The 24337-nt window shown below is 38.5% G+C and overlaps 2 protein-coding genes across 4 annotated transcripts in view; one reads left to right on the plus strand and one right to left on the minus strand.

Annotated features, from left to right (window-relative positions):
- Positions 1 to 11353, minus strand: part of LOC114234323 (lysine-specific demethylase 4D-like) — a 34402-nt gene extending 23049 nt beyond the window's left edge. For both annotated transcript variants that reach the window (XM_054725766.1, XM_054725767.1), the window contains exons 1-2: positions 10987 to 11353; positions 9441 to 9534 (exon numbers count right to left, since the gene is read on the minus strand). The gene's annotated coding sequence lies outside the window, so the exon portion shown is untranslated. The remainder of the gene's footprint in view (positions 1 to 9440; positions 9535 to 10986) is intronic.
- Positions 11354 to 11458: 105 nt separating this feature from the next.
- On the plus strand, positions 11459 to 23667 carry CWC15 (CWC15 spliceosome associated protein homolog). Of its 2 annotated transcripts, none has more exons than XM_008149182.3 (7): positions 11459 to 11570; positions 13054 to 13192; positions 13771 to 13883; positions 14718 to 14806; positions 15915 to 16028; positions 20201 to 20319; positions 23497 to 23667. In XM_008149182.3, the coding sequence occupies exons 2-7, from the start codon at positions 13062 to 13064 to the stop codon at positions 23624 to 23626; spliced, it is 696 nt and encodes a 231-aa protein (XP_008147404.1). In that variant the 5' UTR covers positions 11459 to 11570; positions 13054 to 13061; the 3' UTR covers positions 23627 to 23667. The 2 variants fall into 2 exon arrangements, with proteins under 2 accessions (XP_008147404.1, XP_028012791.1); XM_028156990.2 differs by lacking the exon at positions 11459 to 11570 and adding an exon at positions 11614 to 11829.
- Positions 23668 to 24337: the final 670 nt, after the last annotated feature.

Raw genomic sequence — 24337 nt, forward strand, 5'->3', positions numbered from 1 at the left:
ACTAAGTTGCAATATAAGCCTGGATCTCTTTCTAAACTCTTTATTCAAGTCTATTGGGTTATTTGTCTATTTCTGTGCTGAAACTGTACTCTTTTAGTTATTACACTTAGTATTTATAATTGGTAAGGCAAGTTACCATGTCCTTAATTCATCTTTTTTGGGGATTAATTTGACTAGATTAATAGAGTTAAACTTCTGTATTAATTTAGAATATGCTTGTCAAGTTCTATAAAAACCCTATTGATTTAAGTTGAAATTTCATGAAGTTAAAGAAAAATTGGGGTTGGACATAGCTCTCATATTGAGCATTTCCACCCTTTAACTGATCTTCCATTTAATTGAATCTTGTATGTATTTCAATAAAGTTTCAGACTTTTACCCATAAAGATAATGTCTTTGTTTCCTTAGATATAGTCTTAGGAACTTGATAATTTTTTGAGTCCTATGTAAACAGACATGTTTTTCTATTAAGTTTTATTATTTAATGATCTTCTATGTCTTTTTAAACCCTATCTCTCATATTTCCTATTAGTTCAGCTAGCTTGACCATTAATTCTAGAGTTTACCATGTAGATAATCATAATTTTGGGGAAAAATGTAAAAATTATATCTCTTCTTTTCTAGTAGCCATAGCTCCTATTCTTTCTTTATTCTGAAGCTGGGCAGGAGTGGAATTCTTATATAATTAAATATGATCTCTAGTAAGATGTTAAATATTGCCTGAGTCAGTAGAAATCCTATTATATTTTAATAAGAGTTGTTTTAAACTTTAAGTTATATCCTATCATTTATCACCCAATCAGAGATACTTTGAGAATGACAGGGACTCAGAGAAGGCAAGAACTAATTGATCAAGCAGTTAAAAAAAGCAATATAAAATATTTGAGCAATGCAAAAAAATTGACCTACTGGGCACATAATGAACTTTGTAATCCCCAACTGCAGAATATAATTTTTTTCTAAGTACATGGAAATGTTACAAAATTGGCCATAAAACAAGTTTTAACAAATATCAAAGGACTGAAAGCAGGCAGAACATGTTCTCTGACCACAAAACAATAAAGGGAAATTAATATTAAAGATACAACTAGAGCTCGGCCAATGTGGTTGAGTGTCAACCTATGAACCAGGAGGTCATAGTTTGATTCCTGGTCAGGGCACATGCCCAATTTGTGGGCTTGATTCCCAGTGTTCTTTTACAAAATTGTGTGTTTGCTAGTTATTTTTGTTGATTTCAGAGAGGAAGGGAGAAGGAGAGAGAGATAGAAACATCAATGATGAGAGAGAATCATTGATCAGTGCCTCCTGCACACCCCTCTACTGAGGATTGAGCCTGCAACCCAGGCATGTACCCTTGACTGGAATCAATCCTGGGACCCTTCAGTCCGCACGCTGACACTATCCACTGAGCCAAACTGACTAGAGCAAGAACACATTTCTAAATAAATCTTTAATCAGAAAGAAATAAAAATGGAAATTAGAAAATACTCCAAATAAATAGTAAATATTTTACATTTTAAATCTTGTAGGGTGCTGGAAAGCAGTGAGATTTATAGGCTTATATAAATAGCTAAGAAAAGAAAGGCTGCTCTTGCAGGTTAGATCTCCAGCCCAGGTCAGGCCGAGAGTGGGAGGCAACCAATTGATGTATCAGTATCACACTTTGATGTTTCTCTCTCTCTCTCTTTTCTCTTTTCCCCCTCCTTCTTCCCTTCCACTCTCTCTCTCTCAAAAAAAAAAAAAAAAAAAGAAAGAAAAAGAAAGAAAAAAGTATCCTTGGGTAAGGATTTTTTTTAAAAAAAGGGCTGGAATATTAAATGAACTAAGCATCCATCTCAGGAAGTTAGGGAAAAACTACAGCCAAGAAAGCAGAAGAAAATAATAAAAATAAGACAAGAAATTGAAGAAATAGAAAACCAATATAAAATAGAGATGAATAAAAGCAAAAGTTGGTGTTTTGAAAAGTCTAGTAAAATTGACAAACCTCTGGTGCAAATGATAAAGACCAAAATTAGAAGGCACAAATAATGTCAGGAAAGATAAAGAGTTCATCACCGTAGGTGCTAAAGATATAAAAAATAAAATATAGTATGAACAACTTTAAGCCAATATATTTTAAAATTTAGATGAAATAAATTCTCAGAAAAACACAACTGCAAAATTGACACAAGAAGAAACAGAATGTGAGTTTATCTATAACCATCAAGGAAACTAAAGGAATAGTCAAAACTCTTTTCACAAAAAGAGTGAAAAGGCCCAGATGGCTACACCAACAAATTTAATTCCAACTTAGACAAATTTTCATGGAGAACAGAAAAGGAAAATTTCCCCCATATTTTAAAAAAATTATTGATAAAAATTTTTTTTTTAAAATTATTGATGAGATACAGAGAGAGAGAAAGAGAGAGAGAGAGAGAGACAGAGAGACAGAGAGAGAGAGACAGAGAGAGAGAAACACTTATTTGTTGCTCCACTTATTTATGTATTTATTGGTTGATTCTTGTATGTGCCCTGACCAGGGACCAAACAAACCCTCACAACCAACTGAGCTACCCAGCCGGGCCCCCACATATTTTATGATACAAACTTTATGATACAAGTCTCCAAAAAGCACACTATAAAAAAAGAAAGTAATAGGCCAATTTCATTTATGAACATAGATGAAAAGTCCTAAATAGAATCTAAGTGAACTGATTCCTACAGTATATTTATTATGATTAAGATGGGTTTATTCCAGGAATTAAAGGTCAGGTGATAGTTAAACAAATAAATTAATATTCTAAAACACACAAACAGATTAGATGATGCAGAAAAGTATTTGATAAAATTCACCATCCATTTTGCCGGAAACAAATCAGTTTCACTAAAAGAGAGATGTTGACAGGAAGCCAGGAAGGCTGGTCAACAACCTTAATTGCTCTAACCACTCACCCTTTAGTTGAGACATTGTTAGCTGAAGCAGCCTCCACCTTTGTTTTTCCCATGTAAACTTTTGTTTATCCTGGCTAAGATGTTTTCCCCAAAGCCTCAATAAAAGGGATGGCAGGGCCAGAGCAGGGAGTAGTTCTCCCACTAGAGGCGGACTACTGCCTGGCCCCCCCATTTCGCCAAATTGAATTTCTTCAAGTCTCCATTCATTTGTGTGCGGCCCTTCTCCAGAACTCGAACCCTGAACCAGAACCCTGGACCACGCGGGACGTGGAAAGGGATTCCTACACATTTAGCAAACTAAAAATTGTAGGAATATTTTTAATTGAATAAAGTGTATCCAAAACTTTCAGTAAACATCATACTTAATAGTGAAAAGTTAAAAGCTTTCCTGCCTGGCCCACCAGCGTGGCTCTGTGGTTGAATGTCGACCTATGAACCAGATCACAGTTCGATTCCCAGTCAGGGCACATGCCTGGGTTTTGGGCTCAATCCCGTTTGGGGTGCGCAGGAAGCAGCCAATCAATGATTCTCATCACTGATGTTTCTATCTCTCTCCCTCTTCCTTCCTCTCTGAAATAACTAAATAACTAAAATAAAAGCTTTTCCTTTCAGATCAGGAAAAAGACAAGGATGCTCTTTTTCATTCTCTTCTTTTGTTAAAAGATTTTATGCATATATAAATGCGATAACTATACATATCTATGCATTTGATCCATCAATGTTGTTGATCTATCAATCTGAGAGAAATTTGTGTTAAAAATTCCCACAATTGCAGATTTGTGTTTTTCCTTTAATTATTTTTGCTTTATATTTTTCCAGACCATGTGGTTACATAGTTGTATATGTGTTCATAATTGTAGTATTTTCCTAGTGGAGTTTTCTTTGTGATGCAATGAGATGCCCCTATTAATGTCCTTATTAATGCTATTCTATTTAAAGAATATTTTTGTAATTAAAAGTGCTACATAAAGTTTGTGGTTTAGAATTTGCCTGGAATATCTTTTTCTATAACTTTATTTTCTATATTTTAGTTGTTTAAGTTTTAACTGTTTCTTAATGTTTGTTTTTAATTGTTTTAGTCAGCTAGTGAGGTAGCCACGAGCTCAGATTAGGTAAGAGCTGGTTAAACTATATTAGCCAGTAATCTAGCCTGGACCATCAGCAAATTTAATTTATCTCCAGGAATTCATCTTTCTGGGCTCCAGAATGTCCTCATTTATTTTATTTATTTTTAATATATTTTTATTGATTCAGAGAGAGGAAGGGAGAGGGAGAGAGAGAATCATAAATGATGAGAATCACTAATCAGCTGCCTCCTGCACGCCCCCCACTGGAGGATCAAGCCTGCAACCCAGGCATGAGCCCTGACAGAGAAAGGAACTGTGACCTCTTGGTTCATAGGTCAACACTCAACCACTGAACCACGCCCACCAGGCAGAGTGTCTTAATTTAAAATCAGGATTTTTGTTAGAAGACAAGCTACCTTATTTTCCTGTTCTTTTCATTAGTCAAAACAGATTAAGCCACCAACTTTTCATATTAGAAAATTGGTCATTTTCAGGTTAAAATTTTTAAACTGATGCCATTATTTATATTTATTTTTAATCCTCACCTAAGGATATTTTTACATTGATTTTGAGAGAGAGTAGAAGAGGGAGGAAAAGACAGAGAGAAAACATTGATTGGTTGCCTCCTGCACCAGACAAGGGCCCAGGCAGGGGAGGAGCCTGCAGTGGATAGAGCATTGGCCTGTAGACCAAGAGGTCCCCGGTTCGATTTCAAGAGTACTAAGTCAAGAGTACTAAGCCAAACCGACTAGGGCTATTTGTTTATTTTTCAATGTGACCTATGACTTGTGACCTTTGGTTTTTTTCTCCATTTTCTTAATTAAAGCCTCAAAGAAACATTTTCAAGCAAAATTTTTGAATTTTGCAGGCTGGTAACATTGTAAATGAGGGAATTTATTAGAATTGGGGGAAATGGATTAAACTGAAGTGGTGATTAGTTTGTGGTGGAGCTGACTGAATGAGAATCCTGAGGGACATACAGAACCTGATAATCACATGATTTTTCATTTAGATATTCTTTCATAAAAAGAAATCTTCTGAGCTTTGGTGTATCTTTATTTCAAATCTAAATTACTTTTTTTTCCTTTAAAATATAAAAAGATAAAGGCAATACTTTTTAGAGCAAAATGTGATTTTTTTTTTCCTGTTAAAACTCATTTACCCATTCATTCATTCAGTTATTCACCCACTTGGAAAACACAGTAGATAAAGAAATAATAAATGTAATTAAATTATATAGGATCGTGGAAAATGATATGTGCTACATAAAAAAAAGTAGAGCAGGACAAGGGAAATAAGGAGTGCAGGATGTTACAGGACAAAGTGGGAGGAGGATTGCAACTTTAAGGCTGCAAATAAGGTTGACCTCATTTGAACAAAGACTTGAATAATACAGGCAATAGTATTATTCCTTTTGGCCAAGGAAATAATTAATGCAAGGGCCCTAAGGCAGGAGCTACAATCAAACAACACAGGAAGGCCTGTAGCCTAGAGAGGCCAGATCAACTAGCCCCGCTGGTATAGCTCAGTGGATTGAACATTGTCCTTTGGACCAAGATTTTTGGTAAGAAATCGATTTCTGGTCAGGGCATATGCCCAGGTTGCAGACTCGATCCCCAGTAGGGGGATGTTTCTATCTCTCTCCTCCCTTCCTCTCTGAAGTCAATTATATATATATATATATGTGATTTTTTTTATATTTTAAAGACAGGTCAACTAGTTTGAGGAGAGCCTTGTAGGTTTCATTGTGAGCAACTTTTACTGTGAGGGAAATGGAATCAATGCTTCCCTATTGTCTGACGGGATCCCCTTTTTCTCCCAACCCCATCTAACTGTATTTTATTTTTTAGAGCAGTGTTTTTCCTTTTTATTGAATTTATTGGGGTAACACTGGTTAACAAAATTAATACAAATTTCAGGTGCACAATTCTACAATACATCATCTGTACACTGTATTGTGTTCACCACCCCAAGTCTGTCCATCACCAGTTATCCCCCCTATACCCTCCTCCATCTCCTCCCCACAACTGTATTAAAAATTTTTTAAGCCCTAGCCGGTTTGGCTCAGGGGAGATAGAGTGCTGGCCTGAGGACTGAAGGGTCCTGGGTTTGATCCCAGTCAAGAGCATATGCCCGGGGCGGGCAGGAGGCAGCCAATCAATGATTCTCATCATTGATGTTTCTCTCTCTCTCTCTCTCTCCCTCTTCTTTCCTCTCTGAAATCAATAAAAATATATTTAAGAAAATACATTTTTTGGATATAGTGTAGTATGTCTTAACCTTAACAATCACTCCTTATTTAAAAAAAAAACAAAAACAGAACCATCAATGATGAGAATCATTGATTGGCTGCCTCCTGTCCACCCCCGACTGGGGATAGAGCCCACAACCCAGGCATGTGCACTTGACTGGGAATCAAACCCATGACCCCCTGGTTCATGGGCCTATGCTCAACAACTGAGCCACACCGGCTAGGCCCAACTGTATAAATTTTTAAAAATTGTTGCCAAGCTAATGCTGTAATATTATCATTGTTAGTTTACTTTCATTTTCTTAATGGGGAGATTGTCTTTCACATTTATTATCTATTTAGAATTGCTCTTTCTGAATGGTCTATTTATATTCATCACTCAATTTTTTTATTGGGTTGTTTGTATTTTTTATCTTACGTGTCTTAGCAGTAATAGTGGTAGTCGTAACCCTTTATATGTTAAGAGACATTACAAAATTTACCTGCTAATCTGGCATTTATCTTTTGACTTTGCTTTTGGTATCTTCTGCCATAAAATTACATGTATATATAGATGAATTTTTAAAATGATTTCTTTTATAGCTCTCAGATGTTCTGCCTTGATCAGAAATTCTTTACAAACCCTAGGTTGTATAAACAGTCTCTTAAATTTCCTTCTTAAGATTTCTATGGTTATTTGTTTTCCTTTTGGGCATTCAATTCAACTGGATGTAGTATTTATATTCACTTTGTAGCTAGAATTACTACATTACATCCTACTGTAAGAATAATCTATTTTGCTATCACAGTTATTTAATGAAACATCCTTTTCACATCAAATTAAAATATTCTCATTAAAATGAAGGAGCAGTTGTTAAGGTTAAGATATACTACACCATATCCAAAAGCTGCTAAGAATGATCTTAAAGGGATATATTAGTAGGTTATGAGATAGAAAATATAGCAGGATGCCAGTGGGAAGAGGGACTGGGGTCCAGAAAAGAAGGGTAAAGGTCTGGGTCACCTCATCTCTCCAGACACGTGGAAAGCTGGGGGTATGGGCGTAGTCAAAGGCAGTGCGGCAGATATGCTGGACAGCAGATGAGGAGCTCTTGTTTAAGAGCTTTCGTTTTCCCAGAGAAAGCGGAATGTTACCTACCAGTGGGAGAGAGGATGAGGAAGGGAAAGAGGGTGAAAGACGCATGCAAATTTAAGGAGGGGAATGCAGGAGTCATATTATTGCAGAGTGGGAAAACAAACAATTAGGGGAGTGTAAGAGGACTAGTAGGCAGGATTAAGGGCCAAGAAGATTTTTGTGGTAATTGGTTTAAAATGAGAATTCTTCAGAGGTTATAGGATTTTTTTTTTTTTTTACCAGCAAAGGTAGCTGAATTTTAAACTTTTAGAAAATTTACATCTTATCTTTTTTTCTAAGTAGCCATTTGTTTTTTAATTTATCTTTATTGTTAAAGTATTATAGATATCCCCTCCTTTTTAAAATCTTCACCTGAGGATATTTTTTCCATTGATTTCTAGAGAGTGGCAGGGAGGGAGGAGGGGGAAGGAGAGAGGGGGGGAAGGAGATGAGGGAGGGAGGGAAGGAGGGGATGAGAGAGAAACATGTACGTTACATCAATTGGCTGCCTTCTCAGGAGGTACATGCCCCGGGAATGGAACCTGTGACCCTTTGGTCTGCAGGTCGATGCTCTAACCACTGAACAAAACAGGCCAGGGCCAGATGTCCCTCTTTTTCCCCCCATTGCCCCCTTCCACCCTACCTCTGCCCCCACCAGGCTTATCACACTATTGTAATTATGCTTATATGCATATAAATTCTTTGATTAATCTCTTCCTGCCCCCGACCCTCATCCCCCTTCCCTATGAGATTCATCAGTCTGTTCCAGGCTTCATGTCTCTGGATTTATTTTGTTCGTCAATTCATTAGATTCCACATATAAGTGAGATTATATGAAAAGAAGCCATCAACAAAATGAAAAGGGATCCCACTGTATAGGAGAACAATATTTGCCAATGATATATCTGATAAGGGGTTAATTTCCAAAATATATAAAGAACTTATACAACTAAACAAAAGGAAGACAAACAATCCATTTAAAAAATGGGCAAAGGACCCAAATAGACACTTCTCCAAAGAGGACATACAGATGGTCAAGAGAAACATGAAAAAATGCTCAAAATCACTAATCATCAGAGAGATGCAAATTAAAATAACAGTGAGGTATTATCTCACACCTGTCAGAATGGCTACCATCAACAAATCAACAAATAACAAGTGCTGGCGAGGATGTGGAGAAAAGGGAACCCTAGTGCACTGCTGACGGGAATGCAGACTGATACAGCCACTACAGAAAACAAAGTGGAGTTTCCTCAAAAAATTAAATATGGAACTGCTAGTTGTCCCAGCGACCCCACTTCCAGGAATATATCCTAAGAATATCAAAACACCAATCAGAAAGAATGTATGAACCCCTATGTTCATAGCAGCACTATCTACAATAGCTAAGATCTGGAAACAGCCCAAGTGCCCATTAGTAGGTGAGCGGGTAAAAAGCTGTGGTACATTTTTACCATGGAATACTAAGCAGCTGTAAAAAAGGATCTCCTTCATCATTGATGTTTCTTTCTCTCTCTCCCTATCCCTTCCTCTGTGAAATCAATAAAAATATATTTAAATTTTAAGAAAGGATCTCTTACCCTTTGAGCCAGCATGGAGAGACCTGGAGAATATTATGCTAAGCGAAATAAGCCAGTCAGAGAAAGACAAGTATCACATAATCTCACTTATAAATGGAATCCAAGTAACCATTTAAGTCAACGGCTTTCTAGTTTCATTTTCTTATTAGTACTTTAAAACCACAAATAAAAAGAGTGTGTAGTTTCTTTTCCTTATTAATACTTTCAGACCATTTAAGTCAAAGTATTAATTTTGACTTAATTAATTAATTTTGACTTTGCTTTTTAATTTTGTGAACTGATTATATGTTGATGTTATTTAACAGTGGTTGATGATGAAAAGATTAGGTGGTAGGCTAGTAGTTAAATGAATCAGGGTGATGGGCTCGGGGCCGATAAGGGCAGTTGGAATGTAAAAGCCAGGGGTACTTGCTGTAATTGTGTCACCACCTTGCCATTGTTACTCATTCCTCCACTTCATAGTGCATCATTCATTCATTCATTCAACAAATACTTACTCAGCACCTATTATTTGCCAGGCACTGTTCTATATGCAGAGGATACACCAGTGAACAAGAGAGACAAGGTTCCTGCTTTCCTGGAACTTATGTTCTAATACAGGAAGATAGACAATAATAATAAAAATAATATTAATTATAATAATAGCTAACATTTATTTAACAAGTACTGTTTTCTGAGACAGTTTACGTGCTTTACAAGTATTAATTCACTAGTTCTTATAATAACATTATGAAGTACAAACTAGAATTATTCCCATTTTACACATGAGGAAACTGAGGGCGCAGAAAGGAAAAACCGCTTGCCTAAGATTACACAGCAAGGAAAGGGCAGAACTGGAATTTAAGAACCAAACCAGTCAGCCTATAGCTCTCTTTCCCTTCAATGACTGAGACCTGAAGGGTACTAACCGCTATGTTGGGGCACAGGCAGCAGAGAAAAGCTAGGTGAGGAAATCTGTCCTTGTTTGTGGAACAGAAACACCTGCTTGGCTGTGGCTAGACCTTAGTGTGGAAGATAGTGACTGATTAGAAAAGTCAGGGCGACGGGCAGGCCAGCCCACGCCCGACGGGTCCTCAGGCCACATTAAAAAAATTCAATGGTTGTTCTAACTGCAATGGATCTCTATGCAGGAGATAACACTACCCGATTCGTAATTTTAAAAGATCCCTCTCACGGCTCTGCAAAACTGAAGGTAGGACAAAAGTGCAAGCCGGACCATCCTCCCAGGAGGCAGTTACAATCCAGGTGGAAAATGATCGTGGCTTGGACCAGGGCAGTGACAGTGGAATAACATTTAGGGTGTATTTGCAAAGTTACATTGGCAAGACTTGCTAAGGAACTGGATGTGAAGAGGGACTGAAAAGGAATTTCAGCAAGAGCCTTGAGATCGGGGGTTGAGTCACTGGTGTGATGGTGGTGTCCTTTACGGAGATGTGCAAGAGGAGGGGAGAAATACCTTCAGTGAGAAAAATCAATATTTACATTTTTTGAACTTTATGGAAGAAAGGACTTTCTCTACTCCTCTACCCCCCCCCCCCCCCACTTAAAAGTTTCAAGTAAGATTTCTGGGGGGGAAAAGCATTTTAATGTTCAATTTTATGAGCTCTTTACATTAGAAACTTGAGGGAGTTGAATTTTCATTTTGTTTAGCGAATAATTTATTGAGCATCTACACTGGCCAAGCACTGTGTGATGAGACAGCATGACACACTAAGCAAACAAGAGCCCTGCTCCCAGAGTGTTCGGGGGGTCGGAGGGGGAGAGGGGAGGGAAGGAGGGCTAATCTTTCCCCGTTCGCTGCCCTCCTCAAACTTCACCTACTGCACGAGGAGCCATCTTATCACCGCAGCTCGTGCTCCTGGCCGTTGGGCCCACCGTTCCAAACCCCCGGAGCCAATTCAGAAATGAATGAAATCTCTAATCGTGACATCACCCCTCCCGCTAGAACTTAGGTTCCTTAAAATATAATATTTTAGCAAACAATACGAATACAACCTTTGCTTTGAAGGCTAATATTTTTTTTTTTTTTTGCAGGAATGGTACCTTTATAAAGATCGTGGTTGCCCCCGTACTTATTTGTTCTTTCTTCATATCCAATTAAATGAGAACACTAGTTTTTCCGTAGCCCAACTCTCTAGGCTGGTTGGGTCTAGCTCTGGAGAAAGGCAGCAGGAGCCGTTGGATTTAAACAGTTGGGAGGAATCCTTCTCTACGCTCTCTCCCGCTAGCCGGGGACGTGGTGTCGGCTACCCGGGGTTTTCCGTCCACGCAGTACCGGAATGAAGGAGTCTGGGAGGGGGTCGGGGAAGGAAAAGACGGAAGAGACATTAAGTAATTGGTTCTTGAAGGTATAAAACGATGTTTAAGATCAGCTCTGAGGCACCGAATTCAAACGACCGCCCCCTCGGCCGTTTCGGCCCCGCCCCCCGCTGACGTCGCTCCGACTTCCCCCTCGGCCCCTGCGGATTGGTCGCTTCCTCCGCCCTGAAGCGCGGCCAAAGGGCTTGGAGTTCACTTCCGGGTCTTGGGCTGTGACCCCGGATGCAGAGGATTCTGGGAGCCCAAGAGCCGATGAAAATGTCTGTGTGATCTCCAGAGGCTGCAGAATCGGAGGGACCTCGGCCAAGGTAGGTCCTTGGCGGGACGGTAGCGGGTTGTCTTTCTTATCCGAGTGCGGCGGGAAAGGGCGGTTGGGATCGGAATCGCGGGCGGAGGACCCTGCGTGGGTGGAGGCCCCAGAGCGGCGGGCGCTTCTTGGGTCCCGGGCGCCGCGGAGAGCGCAGCGCGAAGGCAGCACTGCAGACGGCGGTCTGCGGGGTCCGGGCCTCCCCAGCCCTTGCCCAGTCGGCGAGGCGAAGTCAGCGAGTTCCTGCTGACATCTCGAAGGTGAACTCCCGGGAGACGGGAATCGTCATTCAGGGGCGAGTGGGAGACGGCGGCGCCCTCGGCGGCCGGAAACAGTTTCTCCCCCTCTGGATACGTACATTCCTTTCCCTTTTTTGAAAATCTAGAGACGTACCGGTTCCTCCTACATCCCCCGCACACTTGCTTTTCCGACGCTTAACGGGTTCTTAGTAGCCACTTGTATTATGTTATTTTAATGTTATTTTGGCTGTTCATAACCAAAAGTAGCATAAGGCCGGGTCCCGGATTTTATCAGCATCCTTTGGGGGTGAGGTTCCTGTCTTTCGAGCATTCCTTAAATTATAACTTACAAAAGATCTGACTTGTACTGTATTGGCTGCTGTCAGAAAAAGTTGGATCAACAAAAGGCTGGAGAATTTTGCCCAGGTAACTGTCAGTGTTTGCTTTTGTTATTTAATCCTCATGCAAGGACATTTTTTTCCATTGTTTTTAGAGAGAGTGGGAGAGTAAGGGCAAGACAGGGAGAAATATTGATATGAGAGAAACACATCGATTTGTTGCCTCCAGTAGGAGCCCTGACCAGGGCCCAGGCCGGGGAGGAACCTGCATCCGAGGCACCTTCCTTGGTTGGAATCGAACCGCGACCCTTTGGTCCGCAGGCCGGCTCTCTATCACTGAGCCAAAACGGCTAGGGCTCGGTAACTGTTACTGAGGCTTAGCACACTTTATCCAGGACACGAAGTGATTAAATTATCTTTTTGGTGAGTTTTAAATATTCCTTTTGTAGTGTCTAGCCTATTTTCTGTTGTGTGAGGTTTAGATAAGATGCGAGCCATAGGGACTCTGGTGGAGTTGAGAACTTTTAAAACTCAGTCATGGCAATACTGTATTTTACAAGGGCTTTGCCGCTCAGATCTCATAATAATTCTATGAAGAATATCCTCATTCCACAGATGACAGAAACTTAAGCTAAGTGACTTGCCCAAGGCCACAGAGGCAGAAGAACAGGAACACAAACTCAGATCTTCATGACAACTTTTTGTACTAAATAGGAGTTACCTAGCCTTAATCTTTGTATACACTGAGCCTCATTATTTGTTTTCTTGAGAACTTTGGTGTCGAGGTTATTTAAGTAAGTTTTGGAGAATGAGTTACGGAAATTATTTCACAAGGATGGATATTAATACTTTAAGAAATGAGAATTTGCCATTTGGGAAATAAACTTGGTATTATTTTTCTTCAAAGCATAAAAGATGACAACAGCAGCTCGGCCAACTTTCGAACCTGCGAGAGGCGGGAGAGGAAAAGGAGAAGGTGATTTGAGCCAACTCTCAAAGCAGTATTCAAGTAGAGACCTACCCTCTCACACAAAGATAAAATATAGGTAATGAAGACTTTCATTTTATTCTTGTTCACAAAGCAAGACTGTTAAGTGGCATGGTCATGAGATAGTAATATGTTTGGGTTATATCACTTAAGTCATCTATTTTTATATAAGTAGATTGTAATAGAATATCTAACATTAAAATTATGCTATGATTGTAAAAAGCTACCAGGTATTTCTTAAGCAGAAATTCCTGTTAACCAAGAATATCCATAGGTAGATGGAAAAATAATAACATTACTTCAGAGAGACAATACACTCTCAGTACTAATCAATATGAGAAAAAAAGTGTTATTGTAATGTTCCCTGAGTTGACCTGCTAACAAAAAATAAAGACATTTTAATGGATCTCTAGCCTTATTATGAGAATATATGTGATTCATTTTGGGATTCTTGAAATATTGCAAATACCATGTGGATACCTATAAGTAACCCTCAGGTTAGGGTAATATCTCATCCAATTCCTTCTTTTGTGCTGGAGGGACTCAAGGACAGAGATGCTTTTTGTGAGTTATCTTCCATTGCTACAGCCATATATTTTTTAGAAACATTTTTGCCCTGGTTTGTTTCTACTTTAGACAGACCACTCAGGATGCCCCTGAAGAGGTTCGGAACCGTGACTTCAGAAGAGAATTAGAAGAGAGAGAGAGAGTTGCTGCAAGAGAAAAGAATAGAGATCGTCCAACTCGAGGTACCAACACATATGTTTCATAAGATTGTTAACAATACTTTTTCTTTCGCTTGGTATTTGGAGTAGGCTACTATTTGTGTTTATTTGCTTTTATTTTTATTTTTTAAAATATATTTTATTGATTTTTTACAGAGAGGAAGGGAGAGGGATAGAGAATCAGAAACATCAATGAGAGAGAAACATCGATCAGCTGCCTCCTGCACACCTCCTACTGGGGATGTGCCCGCAACTAAGGTACATGCCCTTGACCGGAATCGAACCTGGGACCTTTCAGTCCACAGGCTGATGCTCTATCCACTGAACCAAATCGGTTAGGGCTGTGTTTGTTTGCTTTTAAATATTGGTGTGAGTTGCAACACTATTAAATGATATGATCAGATTTGATTAGATTAGAGGTGATAATAAAGTTGACTCTAGGAGTTCTATCTTCTTATGGTTCTATAGAAGGAATAAGATGACCTGGGGATATTTAGCAGCCATTGTTTCAGTTTAGATCAAAATGTTTATAAGAGCCAGACTTTTTGAGGCCCCATGGTTTCTGCCTATGAAGTTCTCCCATTTTTCGTTGGAAAGGCATCTAGGAGCATATGTTTCCAGCTTATGTAAACTATTCTCTCAATTTCCTGAGAGAGGCTACAGTTCCCATATTAAAATCAATGCTTTCATTAATTTTTTCAAATATTTATTACCAAGGGCTTATTTGCCAGGCACTGTGGTTTTGATCCCTGTGTCATGATACACATAATCTAAGTTATTTGTACCCACAGGTCCCTAAAATGTTACAAGAAATGTAGTCTTTGTTTCAGTGAGCTAAGTGTTGTTTGTCTTTCCCAGAACATACAACCTCCTCTTCAGTGTCAAAGAAGCCTCGGCTAGACCAGATTCCTGCTGCCAACCTCGATGCAGATGATCCTCTAACAGATGTATGTTGTTTCCTCCTTTCATCTCTGTAGTAATTTATATCATGTTTTCTGAATTTTTTTTTATTCTTTCAGCTTTAACAAGTGCCCTGTACTTATTTTTACTTAACTGTTATACAAATGCTAAACTTTATAGTTGATTTTAAAACAAAGTATTGCAGGTTAATCAAACTTTATCTCTGGAGAACCATAGAGGGAAGTGGTTTATTAAAGAATATGCTTCCCTAAAAAAATAATTTCCCTATATTTACCCATAGAGTTTGGGCTGCCATGTTATCAATCTCCAGAGGGCACTCTTCAGACTGGGCACTCGCTCTGTCAATAGCAGCCCCTAAAGTTGAACTCGAGCCTTTCCATATCAGATACCACTGATGCCCCTCCAGAGTGCAGTGCACTTACTGGCGCCCTCTGTGCTGAGGGAGGGAAGTGAGCTAAGTGGGAGATCTTAAGGATTAGTGCTTTAGTGACATGGAAATTCAATGGGACCCACAGTTAATTTGCAGTTTTCTACTTACAGTGAAATCTGAGTAATCTTTCATGAGTAGCATCTGATTAAGCACATAAATCAGCAATTCTAGAGTGGACAGATTGAATTAAATAATTCAGTTAATTAACTATAGGGAACTCAGTGAGACTAATGATTATTCATTTGAAATTGGTTTCTTCTGAAAAGTTACTGCCCTTTTAGTACTTTGGATTATCCTAATAGGTACAAGTTTTAGGCTGTATAAAACTATTTTGATTCTTAGGGTGATACACTATGTATATATGTGCTGTGTATATCAGTGTAAAGTGTTGTTGTTTTTTTCCTAGTTTTAGAAATATTTTTATGTCTAAATTCCCTTTGACCATGTCAATTTGAAAGGTATTTTATTATACTATTTGTTGTTACAATCTCTAAAACATAACAGGGGTTGACATTTTAGTGAGTTTTCATAAGCTTTTTTGTGGGTTTTATTTTTTGTTTAGTTGTTGATTTTAATAATATCTAGGTGTATCTATCTCTCCCACTGGGAAAATTAATCCTGCTCCAAAGACCTGGCAATTTTTATGGAGGAAAAAAATAGTAATGTGAATTTTCTCTTCAATGGGCCATCACATTCTTTTTTAGGAGGAAGATGAAGATGAAGATTTTGAAGAGGAGAGTGATGACGATGATACTGCAGCTCTTCTTGCAGAACTAGAAAAAATTAAAAAAGAAAGAGCTGAAGAGCAAGCCAGGAAGGTAAAATGAAAGTGTTAAATACATCTTCTTTCATAAACTAAAGTAGAAATATTTTTAAATTCAAGTAAAATCTTATATTGGAAATTCTTCTTGGCATGTCTAGATATATCACCTGTAGATCTATAAATCTGATAAATTTTTATGGCATTTTAAGTCACTTGGTAATGTAGGAAAATTCTTTCCAAATAGTTCAGGCATGCTTAATAATATAATACTCATCTTGCTCTTAATCCACTTGTTTCTTTGCTCAACAGACATTTAGTTAATGTCTATTAAGTGTCAGAAGAATAAAAAATGATTTAGTCATGGCCTACAAAGAACTCATGAATATAATGATGTCATCGTCTTTTCTCCCCTTGTCTCCCCTGTCTCCTGCCTTAGCCTTCTTTCAAGGCACTTGTTGAAGCAGTCTGTCAATAGATTTTATATAATTTAGGGCATTTTACCTAACTTCTCAGAGTCTCCACAGTCTCTCAATTTACACAAAAGGAGGAAAGAATATCTAACTCAAAGACAGTTGTAAGAATTAAATAAGACACATAGTAATAAAAATAAGAGATGAAATTGGAGGCAAGAACAGGCCAAAAAGCATTAGAGAGCCCAGCAGCGTGACTCAGTGGTTGAACTTCGATCTATGAACCAGGAGGTCATGGTTAGATTCCTGGTCAGGGCACATGCCTGGCTTGTGGGCTCGATCCCCTGTGGGGTGCATGCAGGAAGCAGCTGATCAATAATTTTCTCTCATCTTTGATGTTTCTATCTCTTCCTCTCCCTTCCTCTCTGAAATCAATTTTTAAAAAAAGCATTGTAAACCAATGCTAAAGGAATTTGGACACTGTTTTGAAGAATAGGAGCAGCTGGTCAGTTTCAACAGGAAATTGGTGAGATTATGCATTTTAGAAAGATTACTCTGGCAGAAGTATGGAAGAAGCTATTCCAATAATCCTCACATGCAGTTATGATAATCGTGTTTAATAGGAGTTGAAATTGAAAGAAGTAAACAGATGCTGATAGGAGCTATCAAGGAGGTAGAATTGACCAAATAAATTTACTGATCATATGTGGCAGTAAAGATGATCGCATTTTCTGGGTAGATTAGATGGTGCCATACACGAACAGGGAATACAGAAGGATGGGCAGAGAGAAACGAAAGGTGATACAGAAGGGAGGTGGAGAGAAAAGAGATGATGAGTTCTGTTCGGAACATGTTGAATTGGATATTTTTGATACATTATGAGATGTCCAAGTAGAGATAGCTGTCTGCCCTTTCAACCAGAACAGAGCAGCTGTTTTATGGCATCTGTGTAAGATTTCATATGAGCCAAAAATTGTTCTGTTTAAAAAAAGAGGAAGAAGATTTAGAGAAAAGACTGGTGTAGGTTAATGCTTGGAATCTAGGGAGGTTGTAGAGTTCATGTGTTATCAGAGGGTCATCAGAAAAGAGATCAAATTTGGGATAGGCTTTGAGGACTGCGTGAATTCAGATTGGAAGAAGAAAAATATTTTACTATTATCAGAGTTTGGCACAGGATAGCGTAACTTCTATAATAGCTTATAATTTTTCTAATTCTAGAAATCAAAGAATTTAAGAACATTTCTAAAATCACTTGTACACCACTAGAGGGCAATTGTTCTGAATACATAGAGAGATGAGCAATTTAAATACATTGGTTAACATTTAAGGAAGATAAACATTTCAGAAGATCTTGTAACTTTGTGAGGTTCATCTGGTCTCTGTACAAAAATGTGTTGGTGTTTCTTGGAGTTGACTGTGTTTTAGTTCCCTGTTGCCCTGGCTTTCTAGTGGTTGCTTTTTGTGTGTCCTAAAAGAACATTTCAGACCAGTCTGCCCATGTCAAGGGTTGGAAAGCGTTCTATAAAGGGCCAGATTATAACTACTTTAGGCTTGTGGGCTACATAGCCCCTGTCACGACTGTTCAGCTCTGCCTGTTGTAGCACAAGCAACCATAGACAGGACATAAATTAATAATGTGACTGTTCAAATAATTTTTTATTTATAAAACAGGGTGGTTTGGATTTGATCCCCATAGTGTGCCTGGTACTTGAATATGGAAAGAGTTAGCATCTTTTTTTTCCAGGGCTGTGTGTAGCAACCAGCCAATAACTCTAAAGGAAATATATTCCAAACATAGAATGGCCAGGACCTTATTACATCCTACACATTGTTATAGGTTTGGATACATTGTATACTTTAGCTCCTATTTTTCTAGCATCTCAGAGTAATGTCTTAAATTTCAGCATTAATATAATTTGTTAAAAAATAAATACATAGTTTTAGAAAGCTGTCTGTTCTTAATATATGGTGGATGTTCCTGACTTTGTTAAAGGTCTGAGCAATGGCCTAAATTATTTTTTCCCCCTGAAAATTGCATTTTATCACCTTCCAGTTACTTGACCTTATAAGAAAATGAAATCCAGTGTTCACAGTTGGATGTTGGGGGGACAGGATGAGGAGGGGCGTTAGAAGGATTGAGCAAAAAAGAGAAAAAGATCATGGACATGGACAAGTGTGATTGTGGAGAGGGAGAGGGTATAGGGGAGATAAATGGTGATGGACAGACTTGACTTGGGGTGGTGAACACACAATTCAGTGTAGAGATGATGTGTTGTAGAATTGTGCACCTGAAGCCTGTATAATTCTGCTAACCCATATCACCCCAATAAATTTAATTTTTTAAAAAATGAAGTATCATTAACCTGTACTGAAAATTAGGTTATTTTTCCAGGTGGTTTAACATAAGTTTATTTTATTTATTTATTATTATTATTTTGCTGTTGTTATTCTCACCTGAGGATATTTTTTTCCATTGTTTTTTTAGAGAGAGTACAAAGCTGGGGGGAAGGAGGGAGGGAGGGAGAGAGAGGGCGAGAGAGAGAGAAACAGAGATGGGAGAGAAACACATTGATTGGTTGCCTCCTGCACGTGCCCCAACGGGGGCCAGAGATTGAGTCTAAAACCCAGTACATGCCCTTGACCAGGAATCGAACCCTGGACCACAAGCCAATGACGTTTTAACCACTGAGCAAACCGGCCAGGGCAACATAGTTTTATTTTTTAAATAGACTTCCAGAAAGTCTTTTTTTTCCATGCCCGATGAAGTTATTAATTTATCACCCCAATACACAGCAAAGTGGGATTTATCTTTGGGTTAAGATATGGAATCAGGTAGGTCTAGAAGTTACGGTTATGGATTTTTAGACATTTTATCTTCCTAATTCTATGAATGAAACTGAGGGGGATTTGAATTTAAAGAAGTTCATGCTAAAATAAAAGTGAAGAAAGATAAGCTTGTAACTGGTAAGGTATGAGAGGTATAAAAATAGAAAGTAACAAGTCATAGGACAAAAATTATAAGCTTCAGGTAAATTGGTAGAAATACATGTTACAATATAATTTTGATAGTTTGCCTTATTTTAGGAGATACTTTTTGGTTAATAAACTTGTCAACAATTTTAGAAATTCATGTTTACATTGTTAGTAATTCAAAATAAAATATTTACATTCAGTTATGTATAGCCTTTTAAAAATTGAGGTAATAGCTTTGCTAAATGTCTTTTATGTTTAGTATATGTATATATATATATATATATATATATATATTTAAAATATACATACATTTTAAAATATATTTTTAATTTTAGAGAGGAAGGGAGAGAGAGAGATAGAAACATCAATGATGAGAAAGAATCATTTATTGGCTACTCCTGCAAGCCCCCTAACTGGGAATGGAGCCTAAAACCGGGGCATGTTCCCTGACCAGGAATCAAACGGTGACCTCCTAATTCATGGGTCAACACTCAGTCACTGAGCCCTACCAGCCAGGCTAGTATACTTGAATTATTAGAATGTTTATTGGTCTACTCTCTTAAAATAAGCAATTTTGTGATTACTTCAAAAAAGAAAGATTTAAGTATGCATCTAAAGAGTTTTAGAGTCAGAAGACAGTAATGAATGATGGCATGCATGAAACATAATAAAAATATCAAATTATTTTATTTTGAAAAGGGAAACTTTCTGGTATGTCTTGAAAACAAACAAAAAACAACACTACTTTAATTCTTATCCCTAACAGTCTTAATATATGAGTTGTATAAAAGATTGACCCTGAAGTTACTATAAGTAAATACGAATCTTCCCCTGTCGTTGACAGGAACAAGAACAAAAAGCTGAAGAAGAAAGGATTCGTATGGAAAACATTCTGAGTGGAAACCCTCTCCTTAATCTCACTGGCCCATCCCAGCCTCAGGCCAACTTCAAAGTTAAAAGAAGGTACTATACACAGTAATCAGTTGAAAGTACATACACACATGTGGGTTTTATAGCAAACTGTATAAAGCTTTTAAAATCACACTTTTCACTGATAACCTTCTGTGTCCGATTTTGGAATAATGGAAGAAGGAGAATGAAAGGAAATAATATATTTTCCATAGATAATTACAGGAACCAGCTGTGTACCAGCTACTGTTGTAAGCATTAGAGACGGAGCAGTGCACTGAGCCTTTCACCCTATGAAGTTTACGTTTTAGCTATATGTGTCAAGGGTCCCAAGTCCACCCTTCACATTCGGAGACTCACTAGGACTCGGGACTCAGCTTATAGTAGTTGTTTTCATGACAAACGTAGTAAAGTCACAGCCAGATCATAAGGGGGAAAGGAATAAAAGGAATCCAGGTGCACGCTTCCTTATGCTCTGTCTCTTCCATGAGGGGCCACACACAGCACATCCTTTCCCCTGGCAACGAAAATGGAGTAACATCTGTGCAATGGTTCTGCCCAGGGAAGCCCTTTAGAGACTCCATGCCCAAGGGTTTTATGGGGTCTAGTCATAGAGGTAACCTCTGCCTAGCACATGCCAAAATTCAGACTCCCAGAAGGGAAACAGGTGTTCCACATAAACCACATTGTTTGTACAGAGAGTCTGGGCACAGTGATAGAAGGTTCTTGGAGTCCCAAGTTTCCAAGTGCTAGCTTAGGGCCAATCTTGCAAGTGGCACCTTTCTAAGGATAGTAGCTTTAGGCCCACCGTGTTTACTCTTCTGTATAGCATGCGTGTTGGGAGGGGTGAAGTAGAAGGCTAAAGAGGGAGAGACTATAAACAACAAATACTGAACATAGCCCTGGCCAGGCAGCTCAGCTGGTTTGAGTGTCATCCCGGTAAGCCAAGGCTGTGGGTCGATCCTCCATCAGGGCGTATACAAGAAGCAGCCAGTGAATGCATAATTAAAGTGGAACGACAAACTGATGATTTATATTCTCCCTGTCCCTCCCTCTCCCTCGCCATCCCCCCTTCCTCTCTCTAAAATCAATTTAAAAAAATTTTTTAAAGAAAGTTATCTGCTACATAGGAAAACCATTATTAAGCAAATAATCACTACTACCCTTAACAGAAGCAAAACAATAACAATAACTGAATATAGTACTTGAGATAGTGATACATAGGCAAATAAAACAGAACAGCTTATAAGAAATGCTGAGTGTGAGGAAGCTTGGTTGTTATTTTGTATAAGGTGATCAAGGAACGCTGTAGGCTTAGCTTTCACACCTATCTGATTTCTCACCAGCTCCACTGCTCCCGCCTCCAATCTGGAGTAATGCAGGGCCCTCACTGGTCTGCTTACGCGCTCATACTCTCCTTCCCCACCCCCAGTTTTTTCCTAACACCGCAGTGTTGTGGTCCTTTTAAAATGAAAGATCACAGTCTCCTGTTTTAGACCATCCCATGGCTTCCCAACTCATTTATAATAAAATGACTCCTTACAATGGCAAAGCATGGTTAAGGGCAGTAATTGCCTGGCAGCTGACATTTTAGCAGAGGCCAGACTCCGAGGTATTTGGCCTGAACATTAAAGGATAGAGATGTAAATAAAAGTAGTTGGAGGTGACAGATACAAGATGTCAAGTTCAGAATGTTACATAAATCTATGTGGAGATGTTGAGTTAGGTAGCTTGATGACTGGTTATGGAGTGAATCCAGGCTGGAAACAATAAATTTGGGAGCTGTCATCCTACAGAAGTTTTCTAAAGCCACAAAGACTGGATGAGGTCACCTACAGGATGAGCACAGCTAGAGGGAGAAGTCAGAGGACTGAGCCCAGGATAATGTTTAGAGAGTAGATAGGTGGTTAACTGTCAATACCTGGAACGTACTGGGTGCCCAGTACATACTAGGTGCCCAGTAAATATTGATTAAATGGGGGAGGAAAAAAACAGGCTAAGAAGGAGTGAGGAAGGAGGCGAAGCAAGAGAGATTGGTGGGTGCCTTGGAAGCCAAACAGACAAGGCTTTCTTTCTAAAAGAGGAGAGTGATAGGTCTAGTAATGAGGACAGGTCAAGTAAAATGAGTGCTGGAAAGTGGCCATCAGATTTAGCAACATGGAAGAGCAGGTTGATGTTGAGAAGGAGGCTAAAAGCCTTTTGGGAGTGAGTTGGGAGGGTGGATAGAGGAAAAACTACATCAGGTATATTGATGTTAAACTCTACTTTGTTCTACTGCCTTGTTTGGATCCAGATGGAATTGTGTGGCATCTGGAACAGTCTTAACATGCAGGTTACAGTTGACCCAGCTCTGCTCAGCTTTTCACTCACCTGTGTCCTGCACCATGATGAGTTTACTGACACTTTCCACAGATGCCATGCTCTTTGCTTATTTTCCATGTGCAGTGTCTTCTGGCATGCAACTTGTGCATACAAACACATTACATGGGCTTCCATTTTATATGTATTTGTTAGAGTATATATATTACAGAGTGGGTTTTTGTTTTATGGGCTAGATGACATTTTGAAATTACATTCTTGGTTTTCTATAAAACATTATTTTGTAGCCCACCCATGGGTGTTCTTTTTATGTTTGTGCATTATGAAACCCAACCAGAAGAATCCAACCACAGTCCTGCTCTAAGCTCTTCAGCTTCTGTTTCTTCATGGTTAATGCAGATATGTGCCAATATATGAGCGTTATTGTTATATGCCAGTACTTCTCCTTTTGTTGTCCTGAAATATAAATACTACAGTGGATGATTACTAAATGCTAACTGATGAAAGAGTAGATAAAATGCTTAGAACCAAATAATCTGAACTACAGTAAATTGGTCAGTTACCGTCTAGAGTTATCTTGTACTAATCAGGGTGGTACCAGGTATTGCCTCTTTGCTTTAGAACTGAAAACATTTGATATTTATGCAGTTAAAGTTTATATATTTCTGCTTTCTGAGTTAGTCAAAGCATCTGGTACTGGTGAAGTGAGAAGAATGTTTTATATGTTCTAATAGGAATTGCCCTTTTGCTGTGATAGAGCAAGATCACATTCTGTCTTCTTTGGGGCATATGTAATTGCTGCCTCAGTATACGTGCGGAACATCTTTCTGTGTAATGACTAAGCTTTGCAATTCACACAGTGTATCTCCTGATACAAGCATTATAAGAACATTTTATTTTCTTTTTCTTCAGGTGGGATGATGATGTTGTTTTCAAGAACTGTGCAAAAGGTGTGGATGACCAGAAGAAAGACAAAAGATTTGTTAATGATACGCTGCGATCTGAATTTCACAAAAAGTTCATGGAGAAATATATTAAATAGTACAGTTTTATGTGCTTAATTAAAGACTCTGTAAATGATCATTCTGACTTCACTTTGGCTAGTTTGTTGTTGTTGTTTTCCTTTCCCCCTCATTTAAATTGTGAATAGGCTTTTCTAATTTTAAGTTCCAAAATATCTTTTCCTTGATTGATACCTTATTTGATAAGGACTTGGTAATTGGTTTAAACCAGTTTCCAGTCTCTGTATGTTTCCAGTCAGGTATTCTTCGAAAGGTAATCTGCTTAATGTTTTTAATGATCTAAGTAACCAAAATCATGTCCTCCAACTTTTTTGTTGAAATGTATGCAGCTTATGAAACTTTGCATATTTTCTTTTGTATATTGTATTTCTGTACATTAACTTTCTCCTCATTTCTCTAACATGGATTTAAGAGCAGTTAATTCATGATATCTTCCTGTGGTTTTTTTGAAAAGTATGATGAAAGATTAAAGGGATTCCATCGAGGCCCATATGCAATGGAAATGTGTCCTCAACCAGGAAGCACCCTGATTTGTGTGGGGGGCACAGGGTATCTTACTTTCCCAGAGGCTCCCTGGCCCAAGGCAAGAGCTCCTGAAGCTTGCCGAGGAAGCATGTGGCACTCACCTTTTCTCCTGGATACTCAGCTGCCATGTTTCTGTCAAATGAGATAGAGTTTGCACACAGCCACACCTTAGATGCAAAGCCTAGGGAAATTTTAACATCAAACGA

This window comes from Eptesicus fuscus, chromosome 13 (assembly GCF_027574615.1).
Source record: "Eptesicus fuscus isolate TK198812 chromosome 13, DD_ASM_mEF_20220401, whole genome shotgun sequence".
Classification (NCBI taxonomy): domain Eukaryota; kingdom Metazoa; phylum Chordata; class Mammalia; order Chiroptera; family Vespertilionidae; genus Eptesicus; species Eptesicus fuscus.

Coding starts and splice junctions, on each gene's coding strand:
- CWC15 (XM_008149182.3), top strand. CDS start 13,062: ATGACAACAGCAGCTCGGCCAACTTTCGAACCTGCGAGAGGCGGGAGA. Junction 13,884..14,717: donor TAGAGATCGTCCAACTCGAG/GTACCAACACAT, acceptor TGTCTTTCCCAG/AACATACAACCTCCTCTTCA. Junction 14,807..15,914: donor CAGATGATCCTCTAACAGAT/GTATGTTGTTTC, acceptor ATTCTTTTTTAG/GAGGAAGATGAAGATGAAGA.